Raw genomic sequence first — 14,216 nt, forward strand, 5'->3', positions numbered from 1 at the left:
AAAAAAGTTTCTCTAATAACACAATGCTCTTGTTACAATTTTTTTTCATTGCTCTTGCGTACAATCCTAGAATTTTCTTATACTTGTTTTTTACATTGCAGTAGTGCTTTTTCTCTTTTTTTAATGATATGCACTCCTGTACATTCTTGAATTAACGTTTTTATAAGTTTTGTTATATATTATATTTTAATTTGTTATAATTTATTTGTTTTTTATCCAAATAATTCACACACGAAGGCACACAAATGTAACAATAATCTTTTTTCCCTATTACATTAAATTATATTTATTTATATATAATTTAACATTTGTTAATAATTATTGTAAATATTTTTATCTTGTTAGATGGATAATCAAGATAAAAAATATTGTTATCAATGGATGATTTGATAGGGGTGTTCAAAACCGAACCAACCCAATAGAAAAACCGCAAACCGAACCAATCCAAACCGAAACCGCAAAAAACCGCACTTGGTTCGGATGACTTTTAGACTGAACCGCACGGTTCGGTTCGGTTTGCGGTTTGCATCTCAGCAACCGAACCAAACCAAACCAAACCGCAAAAATACTCAATGTTATTAAACTAAGTAAGTACTGTACTAGCCCAATACCAAAGTGAACCCAAGCCCAAACCCAAGTTGTTCTTTTTTGGTTCTTAAATATTATTTTGGTATTGTAGTGTTATTTTAGATAAATAACTTTTATTGGTATTGTAATGCTATTTTGGAACTTCAAGTTCTTTTTTTTAATAATTAAAATTGCTTGGTACTAGTTGGTAATATTAGAGTTAATGTAATTTTTTTATTTATCTCGCGATTAACCGCATCAACTGAACCAATCCAAACCGCATTGGTTTGGTTTGGTTTGGTTTGGTTTGGTTTGGATGACTTTTTAAAAATCAACCGAACCAAACCAAATCGCATGCTTTTTTCTCTCGCGGTTTGGATGATTATTATGCTTGAAACCAAACCAAACCGCACCGCGAACACCCCTATGATTTGATTTGCGGATTTAAACCATAAGACTCTTATAATATTATAATAAGGATAAAAAAGTAATTTAGTTTTAAAATATCTTCCCTCCCCATTTGAGCCAAACATATATTCAATTAAAATCCCTCCCCTTCTCTTCCTTTCCCTCCTTTGAACCAAACATAAATCTTTCTCTTCCCCTCCCCATCCCTCCCCTCCCCTCCCCTCCATTTGAACCAAACAGACCCTATATTTTGAGGATTTTTCTAAGAAATATTATTAATTTATGGATCATGTTAACTAATATATCTGACGTAATACTTAAGTGCCCTGAGATTGTAGCTAGCATTTTCTTTAATAATTTATTATGTTATACCATCAAGAATAATATCAATAATAATATTCTAGTGTTCATAACTAATTTTCTACAAATCAATCATAGTTTTATCTCTCATTAGATCGTCTCTTTTATTTTCTTCATTGAGGAAGTGAATTTGGATAAAATTTTGACTATAAATCATCTATCTTCATCTTCTTCTCTCTCATTTAATGTAAATAAGTGATTTTCATATTTATCTTAATTTTTTTGTTGCAATTTTGTTGTTTGAGTGCGACGTTTTTTTGTCTTGCAACGATGGTCATTGATTCGTAAATCTTATGATCATTAAAAGTTATAATTGAGCGACATAATAAAAAAAAATCTTCCCATAACATATCAATTGAATCCATAAATATTAAAGTAAAAAAGGTAAAAACAGAAACAAATTACCTTTAAAAAAAATTAAAGAATAATAATGAAAAAGACTTTGTCAAAAAATAAAATACTGAGAAAAAGACAAAGAAGTTGAGATTCAGACAAAGTGATTTTTTATATCTATCTTAATTTTTTCTTGACGTTTTTTTATTTTTTGTCTTGCAACGATAGTCATTGGTTCATATTAAAAATTCAGTTATTAAATCTTATGATCATTAAAAGTTATAACTGAGTGACATAATAAAAAAAAAATCTTCACATATCAATTAAATCCATAAATATTAAAGTAAAAAAGGTAAAACAGAAATAAATTACCTTTTAAAAAAATTAAACGAATAATAATGAAAAAGACATTGTCAAAAAATAAAATATTGAGAAAAAGACAAAGAAGTTGAGATTACAAAAAAAAAAAAAAAAAAAAAACAGAACAGCTAGAAACAGGACAGCGATATATATAAAGAAGAAGAAAATGAAAGAAGGATTAAAGAAGAAGAAGATGGGTATATGCTTTGGTTGCTTCGGTGGTGGTGACAAGCGCATGACCAAAGAAGAAGAACGATTAGCCTCTGAAGAAGCGCGTGCTAGAGCTGCTGAAGCCGCTCAGAAAAGGTTTATCCCTTTCTCTTTTGTCCTGAATATTCTACCAAACTTAATTGTACGATTCCTACAAAAGTTTTTTTTTTTTTTTTTGCGGATTTTGGTTTTTCATTTCAATACTCATATGGGTTTTTATATTCTTTATGATCATACTGGTTTAGATTAATTTGTATTAAAAAATGAATTTTGGTCACTACTGTATAAATTTCAATTCAATTTAGATTATAATCTGTTATTTGTAGAGCTCAATGATGTGATACATTCATGTGTAACACGTTTCATACACTAGAGATAAGCTCAAATAAGCCAATTCAAACGAGCCCATCTCATAAGTTGTTTCTATAAGCTCTCCCAAACAGTTTCACAAGTGTTTATGTCCGTAGATAAGTTCAAATAAGTCAATCCAAATAGATCCTAAATATGTAACGAGTTTTAGCTTACATGTTGTCTGTTGAGGTGGGGGTGGTGCATGAATAAACAAAAGGCATTAAATGCTGTTATGATGTTATTGTACTGGTTAATGACAAATTGATGATTTATGTAACTATTGATTAACTTGTATGTGTTGATTGCAGACAAGAGGACTTTGAGAAATCTGCAGCAGGACGAGCTGCACGTGCACATCAAAAAGGAATGGCAAAGCAAGCTGCAAACGCAAATCACGGCGAACCAACTCTAAAGGTTTGGTGATTCAAGATGCCACTTCTTTTTTGACTTCTTAATTGATGCTACATTGCTACCATTATATTGGCTGTGTATTCGGGTTCTAGGGATAGATCCAATGCTTCTTGATTAAGAGTTCCTACCGCATTTATTATTCATTTAATCAAAAGTGAAATTTCCCTGCAATATGCTGCTTTCTTTCTTACAATCTTCTTGATCCAATGCTTTTTGACTAACAATCTTCAGATACATTTATACGTCACTAATGTTGTGTTTTGAATCTTGTATTTGTGGATGCAGTGGCAGATGGGTTGAGATTAGACAATAAATTTGTCTGTTTGTAAGGTGAATGATCTATCTGATATTTTATAGTTATCCTCTTCATACGGTTATGCAACTTTGTTTAGTATTCAAGATTTATGAAACTTAACAATTATATGCAAAATTTTGATAAAATGTTGCGCCTACTGTATCGAACACATCAATGTACTTGCAGGCGAGCATATCCTGGTTTGTTTTGAGTTTGTGCTCTTTAATTTTAGGATTAAATAAATTTGGAAAAATGCAAAGAAATAGTGAATCCAACAAACCAGTTGGATTTAGAGTGAACTCACTGATTTCTTAAGGTAGTGTAGATAATGATCAGTTGTTTTATGTTTGTAACAGATTGATATGTGTTAACGTAGAAAGGAATATCAAGTACTTTTGATCTGACAGAATGCAAATGCATCTTCATCGATGTGCCTGATTGGTTTCTTTTCTTGTGTTACAGTATCAATGACAGATCCAGTCCGATTCTATACACAGCGTGCTTCCCTTGTCGGGAAGATGATTTACAGGAACTTGAGTGCAATTGTTTCATTTGTACAATTTGTTTTTATACTAGACAATGAAATATTCTGTTTGTTTGTAAAGAATCGATGGTGAAAGAAAATGGGTATATGTTGCTAAGGTAGTTTGACTTTGAAGTTTGACACATTCTCTTTCTCTTTGTATGATATTAATTTCAGCAAAACCATTTTCTTAAAGAAACTCAGCTCATCAACCTGTTTACTGATTCCAGCATTTTGAGGGCCTTACAGAGTTGCATGTAACATGTTAAGATGCCAACTTTGCTTGATTTGAATTGCGTTAGTATTATTAATTGATCACTATGAGATATTGGATCAATTAGGATTAGAGTGAATAAAAAACTTCCAAAATTGTAGCTTTCGTAAAAAATCCCGCGACTTTTAAGAAACTTCACAAATCCCTTTGAAATTGTCAAACGTTGGTCAATTTTCCCTCTCCGATTGTTTTGGTTGTTAATCCTTATGACGTGGCAGTTAACTGTTCATGTGACACCTCCACGTGGACTGAACGTTATGTCACGTCACAGTGGATAATTGACTTTTTGCTTTTCGCTTTTTTAAATTGTCTAAAAGCCATGATGCATAGCTTTGTAGCCTGTGGGTTCCAATCCCAACACAAATGAATACCATGAAGCAAAGCCATCACCTCAAAGAACAGTAGACGGACAGCCAAGCACTACCAGAGAATCCAAATAAGAAGCTGACAGGATGACCATAACAAAGTCCTCCAAATTAAGACACGAAGAGTATATACCTGTAGCACTAAAAATGTTACCTAATTCAATCAAATCATCTTCTTATCAATTTACCAAATGAGCTTTTAACATGAAGTTGAAGTATAAGTGTATAACAGCTTTCAAATCACAATTGTTTAAGGTAAAGCTCGACTATCGTAGTTAATTGCCGGCTCTGCCCTCTTACAGCTTCATTCCATTAAATTAATCCTAGGTCCTAACAACCAAGATAAGTCCTCTATATTTCGAAGATGGACATACTACTTACTTGGGACCCTGAATGAGTAACTTGAAACAATGATGAATGACAGAACTCAGCGTGAAAATCAGATAAAAAAGAACCAGAGACACATAAGAAGTACTCCTGTGTTTAATCTGTCAAATTTAACTGATAATTCTCCATGGTATGTTTTCCCTTATCTAAACTTTATCTTGCAAAGCATGGCTATTTGTGGACCCAACAAGAAGAAAGCACATAGCCAATAACTACCAACCAAACTAATCACATTATCCTCAACAGCTCTTTCACAACCACAAACCAAACCAGAAAAAACATCACTCATTCTCAGACTACACAAAGGTCACAAACAGAGGGGAAAAAAACTACAAATTCTGAAGAATAGAGAGAGCATAAAAAAGACGAGGTATCTTGTTCTTGTGATAAGATAATATGCTCTTACGTGGCAACATCTATGCTCCTGTTCCATCCTCCCTACGACTTAACTTCAAATCACAAACTCACCCACGAAACCTCACCATTTCTTGTCAAGCAAGCCTAGACTACCCACTCTCAATATCCGACGAAACCCTAGAAAAGCGAGGTTTCATTCTCCGCCGAACCGCAGAGGGGTTAAACCTAGAAGCACTTAACAAAATATTTGTAGCAGTAGGGTTTCCGCGGCGCGACCCGGAGAAAATACGCGTTGCACTCGAGCACACTGACTCATTGGTATGGATACAAGAGAGGAAGTCGCAGAATAATGCGGTTGCATTTGCAAGAGCTACTGGTGATGGTGTTTTCAATGCGATAATATGGGATGTTGTTGTTGATCCTTCGTTTCAAGGGCTTGGGCTAGGGAAAGCTGTTGTGGAGAGGCTTATGAGGGATCTTGTAGGAAGAGGGATTACCAATATTTCTCTTTATTCTGAGCCAAGAGTTCTTGGCTTTTATCGACCTTTGGGTTTTGTTGCTGATCCTGATGGTATTCGTGGAATGGTTTACTCTACAAAAAACAAAAGAAAAAAATAGTTGTACGTGAGTGTTCTTTGTATTTTCATGAAGTGTTTATGTATAAGCTATTTCTATAACAACATATAATAAAGTCAAACTGTTTTATATAAGTTATAAGCTGTTTTCATATAAGCTACCATAAAGAGTTTATGGATATATAAAGCTAAACAAGTTAATGGTTATACGTGCCCTTATGTAGTAGATAAGTTCAAACAAGTCAACTCAAACATACCCTAAATATGTAATGAATTTAAGCTTACATGTTGAGGTGGGGGTGGTGCATGAATAAACAAAAGACATTAAATACTGTTATGATGTTATTTTACTGATTAATGACAAACTGATGATAATTTATAATTTATGTAACTGTTGATTAACTTGTATTTGTTGATTGCAGGCAAGAGGAGTTTGAGAAATCTGCAGCAGGATGAGCTGTACGTGCACATAAAAAAGGAATGGCAAAGCAAGCTGCAAACTCAAATAACGGTGAACCAACTCTGAAGGTTTGGTGATTCGAGACACCAATTTATTTTCTGCAATTCTTAATTCATGCTGCCATTAAATTGACTCTGTCATCATATATGTCGTGCTTTTTTTTTTTTGTGGATGCAGTGGCAGATGGGTTGAGGTTATAGGCAATGAATTTGTTACGACTAATTGAATTTGGAAAAATACAAGAAGTAGTGAATGCAACAAATCTGTTTGATTTAGATTGAATTCACTGATTTCTTAAGGTAGTGTAGATTAGGATCAGTTGTTTTATGTTTGTAACAGATTGATATATGTTAACTGAGAAAGGAATATTAAATACTTTTGATTAGACAGAATGAAAATGCATCTTCATTGTTTGGAAGATCGATTTGCCTGATTGGTTTCTTTTCTTGTGTTACAGTATCAATGACAGGTCCAGTTCGATTCTATACACAGCGTGCTTCCTTTGTACCTTGTCCCGAAGATGATTTACAGGAACTTAAGTGCAATTGTTTCATATGTACAATTTGTTTTTAAACTAGACAATGAAATATTCTGTCTGTCCCTCCTCTCGGCTCTTCTATGTGACATTCATATCCACCTTTACATAAAAAATGCATAATGGAGAGGAATGAGTTGAGGGACGGATATAGCATAAGCTCACTCCCATGCCGTGCGAGATATGAAACACTCTCTCACCATAGAAGGCACCCTTTTTCAAAGTCTACTTTTACTTTCTATAGTTTGGAAATTTTGTTCATCCAGATATGTGCTTTTGGTAAATCGTGCAATACAAATGTATAATTTCAGAAAATGAACTGGAAAGCAATGTCTTGCTTTTTGCTTCTACCTATTGGGAATGGATTATCTTTGTTGATGAGAGAATGGTGGAATCTACACAATTGAATAAAAAAGGTGAGTTTTAGATATGACAAAGTTTAAGGATGAGATTGATGACATGACACATTAGAGAACATGAGAGAAAAAAATGGAGATTGCATTATATATGCGGTGTCGGGTTCGAATCCGTATTTCCCACTTATTCACCTTAAAAGGTGAGATTTCAATCATTGGACTACTTAACAAAAAAAAATTAATTTCTTTAAAATGGAATTAATCTATAAACATCTATTACAGTTTTTTTTTTGGACTGTCTGCTAGAGCTTATGGAAACAACTAATGATAGGTCTTTGTTCATGTGTCGATTGACCGATCATATTCGCTGGAACTGTTTTCAGATCAGTTGACGAGTCATGTTATGCAAATATGACTAGATTTTCGTTGAAAAAGAAATAGCTATTTGGAATTAGCTTTTGAGATATAATAATTTTTAACAGAAGGGAGAGAAAAACATAATTTATAGTGTCTAGAGTATGTCTTTTCAATCAAATTGATGAAAAACAATTTTCAATGTCTATGTTTATCAGAAATGATTTTTAGAAAGCGGGCCCTGAATAGTGTGCAAAGAATCTAATTAATAACACATGGTTTTTAAAAGCCATGAAGCATAGCTTTGTAGGTTCCAATCCCAACACAACCATGAAGCAAAGCCATCACCTCACTGTAAAGAAAAGTAGATAGACAGCCAAACACTGCCAAAGAATCCAAATAAAAAGCTAACAGCATGACCATGACAAAGTCCTCCAAATTAAGAAACGAAACTATATACTTGTTTTTAACACTAAGTATGATAGCTTTTCAAATCACAATTGTTTAAGGTAAAGCTTGATTATCATAGTTAATTGCCGGCTCTGCGCTCTACAGCTTCATTCCATTAATCCTAACAACCAAGATAAGTCCTCTATATTTCCAAGATGGACATACTACATACTTTTGAGACCATGAATGAGTAACTTGAAACAATGATGAATGACCAGAAAAAAAAAAAAAAAAAAGGAACAAAAAAAACTTTCTCAGCACGAAAAACAGATAAAAAAGAACTAGAGACACGTAAGAAGTAACAATTAACAAAAAATATTGTACCAAAAAAAACAAACTTCTGATTTCCTGTATTTAATCTGTCAAATTGAACTGATAATTCATTGGAAACAGGTTGAAGTACATCTATAGTTAAGCAACTAGCTTGAGCTATACATTTTTTATGAATCAGTTAACCAAACAAGGGTAACCATACAATGAATTTTTTTCCTATTAGTCGCTGCTTATGTCTTTTCTATTATGTTCTTGGTGAAGCTTACTTTCCTCAACCACAAAGAATTTAAGTTCGCCAACGTCCCAATCACTCAAACTGTTGAACTGGAGCTGAAAGCTTCAGCTCATATGCAGCTTGAAAACAATCTGCAGCTTGTTCTAATGAACCCTCCATTTTTGAAACCAATCCAAGGTTGAACCACGCGTCATGGTTTGCCGGTTCCAATCGCAAAGCATTCATTAAAAAGCTTCTTGCTAGTGGAAGTGATTGCATACCAAGTTTAATCAACAACTTCGCAGTTGAATTGATACTTTGAATATAATCAGGTTCTATTGACAACGAGATTGAGAACGAAACAAACGCTTCCTTGTATAATGATTGAGCTTCAAACAACATCCCTGTCATTGCCATAATCGTGTAATTGCATATTAGTGATTTGTTAATATATGGTAATACCAAGGCCAAAAAGATGCACAGCTGAAACATTCGGCTTATCATCGACGAACAAACAGTGTTCAAGTTCCATACCTGTAATATGCCAACTTCTGGGAGAGAAAAATTCTAGCAATTGGGCTTTGTCAACACAAGCTTTTGCATCAAGAAAGGAATTAAGATCTGTATAAATGGTTGCCATATCTTGCCATGCTTCCATTTCCAATTTCCGTTCCGTTAATGCCTGCAAAATATGAAAAGCAAGGGAATTCTTGTTAAGAATTCAGGAGCTGAATCTAAACTAGGCGATAAAATTTCAAATTGTTCGTAAATGTAAATTCACAATCTTTTACTATAGAAGACGATAAACCTGTACCACAATAAATGAAAGTTATTTCATATAAATATATAATAATGTAGAGGATTATTGTTCATGGTTCTAGATTTAATTAACTAGTTTCAACATAAAAGTGATGTTTCCTCAAAAGTAACTAACACACACCTCATCCCTGAATATTTTTGCTTGATCAAACTCAAAGCTCTCAGCTTGAAGCAATATCTCCTTTTTGGCTTTTATTACTGCTAACAAGGTTCTGTAGGTCTCAATAGCTTGCTTTGGTTGCTGCTGCGCAATTTGAAGTACAGCTTTGAGTCGAAGTAGCTCTAACTGATCGACGCTCCCAGTGTCATCTAAACCAAACTCAACTATAGTTTCTGCGTCCTTAAACCTCTGCTGTGCAGATACTATGAGAGCTAACAGCTGCCAACCTCTTGTAGAACTTCCAACCATCATGTCTGAGTACCTCATTATGTTTTGATAAGCTGCATCTAGATTCCTCTGAATTGCATTTTCAAGTCCAAGGCTAAACATCACTTCCAGGTCGTTGTTTCCAGTTAGAGCAGCTTCATTTAGAAAGTTCAAAGACTCTCTTTGAAATTGAACTCTTTCGGAATCCACTACAGATGTTCTAGCTGCAGCTCCGTAACAAACACCGAGAATTTGTTGGCCTTGAACCAAAAAATGCTCATTTTGATGCTTGGCTAGATCAATAACTTGCTGTGAAAATTTGATGCCTTCATGAGCATGATTTGGATACTGGGAACACAGTTTTGCACCAAACAAATATGAAGGAAAATGAGGCATATGCTCTGATTCAGAACTACCACAAGCTTTCCTCAAAAGGTTCAACGCTGCTTCATTTTGTCCTGCTGCACTGTAACAAAGAGCAAGAAAGTACCACCTATCAGCTCGACCAAAGATACCTGGTAGGATCTGCTCTACACATTCTGCCAATGATTGAAACATCCCAGTCATTGAAAGCGAAAATGTAAGATGACCAGTTATTTCAGCATCCCAATCTATTTCCTGAAGTGCCATCTTTCCTGATAGAATTAATAACAGAAGTATGGCTTCTTCAATGTTACTCATCGGTGCTGTTGAACCATTCACTTGCAAATGAGAAGGTAGATTTACTTCAACACCACCGTATAGTAGTGTGGTAGCTAAATCCTTTTGTAAACAGGCCAACCTCCTTGGCTCCAAATTCCATGGTTTGACCAGAGCACGCCGATAAGCAGTGACAGCTTCATCTAGAAAACCTGCCTTGATCCATAGATTTGGAAGCAACTCCAATGCTTTGTGGAACATTTCCTGCAACTTACATTCTTCACCAATACCGTCCGGCATTCCATTAGGAAGAGCTGATTCAATTGTATCCACAATTATTCTGCACTCCTTTGCAGCCTCTGAAAGATAAAATAAAGCAGCAATAATTAGTACTGACATCTTTGAGTGCAAAAATACGCATAATGTAACAGATTTATGAACACGCATTGATCCTAACTTGGAGATTTGTTCAAGATTCACTTCAATAAAGAACAAAACTTTCAATAATTGCAGCTGATAACAAGAGCATGCTGAATCAAACAATACCCCAATGAAGGTTATGGAAAACGTGTAGACATGATAATAAGGGTTTCAAATTGCGGACCAAGTCACAAGATAAGGGTTCGCAGCCTCATAAGGCCGCAACTGCGGTGCGATTGTAAATCACAATAAAACTCACAACACCGCAACGGACGCAAAGTAGTTTGCAATAACTGTATCACACATCAAGATCACGCATAATCTAGTAGCATTTATAGGTATTTACGAAATGCTAACATGGAAATTGTTCAAGATTCACTTCATTAAAGAACAAAACATTTAATAATTGAAGTTTTAAACGAGAGCATGCCCAATCAAACAATGCAACAATGTAGATTATGGAAAACGTGTAAAAGAGATGATGATCAGGTTTCAAATTGCAGACCACATCACGTGTTTCGGCCGCAATGTTGTGGCAGTGTTCGCAACTGCATCATGCTGCAATTGCAGTGTGATTGTAAATCACAGTAAAACCCACCAAGGCCGCAAAGTAGTGGGTGCAACGGCCACATGTCCATGCTGCTACATTATAGGCATTTTTTAATATGAATTGATGCAACATGGAGAATTGTTCAAGACTTCATCTAAGAACAAAAGTTTCAATAATCGCAGCTTGTAAAAAGAACATGTTCAATCAAACAAAACAACAATGTTCATTATGGAAAACATTGAAACAAGATAGTGATTATATGAAGGTGGTAATACCAGTGTATTGCTTCATCTCCTCTAAGGATTTGGCTTTAAGCAAAATTGCCTCAAGAAGCAGGCTCACTGAATGCATTGACATCAAATTAGGAAGCACAGTACCCGCTTTGGACCGAGGTTTCCTTAGCTTGTTTCTTTCAGCAATAGCCCTGATCATCCTTGGGGTCAAAGTACTGATGTCAATACCCTGAAGCACGTGTAGGGCAGCTTCAAAGTTCCCTCTTTGATATTCAAGCCTCCCCAACAATGCTCTAGCTTCCTTAAAATTCATAATTAAAAAAAGCAGAAAATAACATCAAAACACAGTTACTAGTACAACTCCAATTAATATTAGCAGAAAATAACCATAAGCTATTATGACAAACAACTTCATAAATAAATAAAGAAACACGTTATGGTATGTTGGTGTTTCCTGTTTCCATTTCCACCGATAAAATAAACATCAGAGAAGACATTATGGAAATTTTTGAAAATTCTAAAAAAATTCAAAACATTGTTTAGTGTTTCCGAAAACACATTCTCTCTAGTCTGTTTCAATCTTCACTCTATCACAATTCAAAAGGAAAATTCATAACCAAATGTAATTTCAGCCACCCACAAACACAATACGAATTGAAATGAAAATTGAAAATGTTGTTAGAGAGTAAAGGTTCTTTAATTTCTACCTCATAGTTTAATGAGGCGGCTTCTTTTAGAGAAGATTCAGCATCTTCAACTTGATTTTCATTTAGTTTTGAATCCCAATCTCCCGTCCTTGAAGATAACCCACTAGCAGAGAAATCCCTTGTTGCTAGGGAATCCGGTGACTGTGGTGCCTCTTCAAATTTGTGTTGCTCTCCAGAACAAGCGCACAACATCTTCCACAGCAATCAAATTGTAAAATGGGGAAAAACTATGAATCTTTTCCTTTTGAAATTGAAGCTAATAGAAATCACTCCTCAATACCAACCTTCACAATGAGCACAACAAAATCAATGTTCAAACATCAATCCATATCAATTATCACTACAATTTGTAAACTTAATCACAACAAATAAAATAAATATAATGTACTAAAGCAACATTGGTATCAAGTAGCTAAATAAACCAAAAATGTCACACCCCATTTACCGAAACTTTCAAATTTCCAAACTTTATGTCATGAAAGACCTCACATTCAAATCACTTTTATGAAATCAATTCATTCAAAAACAATTTTATCACTGCAAAACCAAACACACACTAAAGTAACATCGGTTACGAGTAGCTAAGTAAATCAAGGATGCAACAACCCATTTGCCTACAATTCGAAATTTCCCAACTTTATTTCATGAAATGATTGATACAACACAAGATCACCATACATATATCACTTTCCATTCAACTCACTTTTAATTAAAAGTCTAAAACCAATTATATATAATCAATTCATTCAAAATCAATTTTCATCACCGCAGAACCAAACACACACAAATAACTAAATAAATGAAGAATGCAAAACAACCCTTTTACCTATAATTCAAGATTTCCCAACTTTGTACCATGAAATGTTGATACAACACAAGATCACAAGTAAAAACACAAGTACACAACAATGGTGAATTATATATATCACAGACTAAGTTTTCTTCTAAACACAATGTAACAAAAAATTGACACGTTCCTGCAACAGAAAATCAAAATATAACAAACCCCATGATTGATGGGAACATGAAAAAAAAGAAAAGAAAAATGACAGTTTTTTTGTGAAAAGCAATGATGGGTTTTGTTGATTAGAAAAAGAAATGACAAAAGGTTTATGCAGAAGAAGAACATGGGTGTAGACAAAAAGGTTAATGGGAACGCAGCTTTGGACTTACCGCAACAGTTTCACAGATTCCAAAAATCTGGACTTTTTTGCAGTCTTCAACACACCATGAAAGAGACCCTTCTCTTCAACTTTCTGTTTTTTCTGTCTCTATATTTTCAAATTCATTCTTATAATATTCATATTTATAGAGCACCCAAAAAAAGTGTATAAAGTTTTGAATAAATAAAGATGAAGCACTTTTTTATAAAATGGAGTGACAACTATGCAGAAACCAATATTTCATTTCTTTGTATGGAAGAAAATTTAGATTAGAGATGACACGTTTCATGCAAATTTAAGAAAAATTATCAACTTTATACTACACAAGGAAATATTTATGTATATCAATCACATAATTTCGCTCTTTAACTAAAGATAAAGGCCAAATTCATTATATACAAAGTGTGAATAAGTAGGAATTGTAAATTTGGTCAAAAATGTAGGTATTATACATTTAAATTTGTGTCAATGCATATTAAATATATATGCATTTTTTTTCTTTTTTGGAGGGATCTATGCAGTTATTTACCATATAAGTTGTATTTGGTACTTTTTTGTTCATTTGGTACTTCCATATAAGTTGTATTTACATTTTTTTTTTAAATAAAATAATACTTACATGACATAATTAGTTTTAGATAAATATAAAACTAATTTTATCAACAATAAATTGATCTAATTACTAAGGAGTTTAACATCGTTAATCAAGTAGTTAGGGGTTTGATTATTTCCTTTTATGTATGATAAAAATTTGAGTGTGCTAAAAAAAACCACTTTATGTGTTTATAAATTACTCGACAAAATTAGTCATCTTTGAATTTTGGTGGAAATTTCATACTGATAATATAATAGAAAAAAGATAATCATTCAAAAATATAAAACTCGTATATAGCCAAAAAT

At 33.7% G+C, this 14,216-nt stretch overlaps 3 protein-coding genes across 10 annotated transcripts; 2 read left to right on the forward strand and 1 right to left on the reverse strand.

Annotated features, from left to right (window-relative positions):
- The first annotated feature begins 2,173 nt into the window (after positions 1–2,173).
- Positions 2,174–4,017, forward strand: LOC11417871 (uncharacterized). 2 transcript variants are annotated; one of them, XM_003589017.4, is made up of 4 exons: positions 2,174–2,334; positions 2,898–3,003; positions 3,286–3,330; positions 3,652–4,017. In XM_003589017.4, the coding sequence occupies exons 1-3, from the start codon at positions 2,195–2,197 to the stop codon at positions 3,298–3,300; spliced, it is 261 nt and encodes an 86-aa protein (XP_003589065.1). In that variant the 5' UTR covers positions 2,174–2,194; the 3' UTR covers positions 3,301–3,330; positions 3,652–4,017. The 2 variants fall into 2 exon arrangements, with proteins under 2 accessions (XP_003589065.1, XP_024631855.1); XM_024776087.2 differs by having other exon boundaries at positions 3,758–4,017.
- A 774-nt stretch (positions 4,018–4,791) lies between these two features.
- On the forward strand, positions 4,792–7,157 carry LOC11417190 (serotonin N-acetyltransferase 2, chloroplastic). 6 transcript variants are annotated; one of them, XM_024776073.2, is made up of 4 exons: positions 4,792–5,825; positions 6,199–6,304; positions 6,414–6,535; positions 6,694–7,157. In XM_024776073.2, exon 1 carries the CDS (start codon positions 5,241–5,243, stop codon positions 5,817–5,819), a length of 579 nt encoding a protein of 192 aa, XP_024631841.1. In that variant the 5' UTR covers positions 4,792–5,240; the 3' UTR covers positions 5,820–5,825; positions 6,199–6,304; positions 6,414–6,535; positions 6,694–7,157. The 6 variants fall into 6 exon arrangements, 5 of the variants coding, with proteins under 5 accessions (XP_024631841.1, XP_024631850.1, XP_024631844.1 ...); XM_024776076.2 differs by having other exon boundaries at positions 4,793–5,821; XM_024776082.2 differs by lacking the exon at positions 6,414–6,535 and having other exon boundaries at positions 4,792–5,821.
- A 1,092-nt stretch (positions 7,158–8,249) lies between these two features.
- LOC11417191 (protein NPGR1) lies at positions 8,250–13,480 on the reverse strand. Of its 2 annotated transcripts, none has more exons than XM_003589019.4 (6): positions 13,327–13,480; positions 12,154–12,437; positions 11,489–11,747; positions 9,359–10,602; positions 8,953–9,100; positions 8,250–8,822 (listed from the first exon to the last, which is right to left on the reverse strand). In XM_003589019.4, the coding sequence occupies exons 2-6, from the start codon at positions 12,343–12,345 to the stop codon at positions 8,512–8,514; spliced, it is 2,154 nt and encodes a 717-aa protein (XP_003589067.2). In that variant the 5' UTR covers positions 12,346–12,437; positions 13,327–13,480; the 3' UTR covers positions 8,250–8,511. The 2 variants fall into 2 exon arrangements, with proteins under 2 accessions (XP_003589067.2, XP_024631259.1); XM_024775491.2 differs by lacking the exon at positions 13,327–13,480 and adding an exon at positions 12,980–13,284.
- Between the last annotated feature and the right edge of the window lie 736 nt (positions 13,481–14,216).

The sequence above is a fragment of the Medicago truncatula genome, chromosome 1 (genome assembly GCF_003473485.1).
Source record: "Medicago truncatula cultivar Jemalong A17 chromosome 1, MtrunA17r5.0-ANR, whole genome shotgun sequence".
NCBI lineage: Eukaryota > Viridiplantae > Streptophyta > Magnoliopsida > Fabales > Fabaceae > Medicago > Medicago truncatula.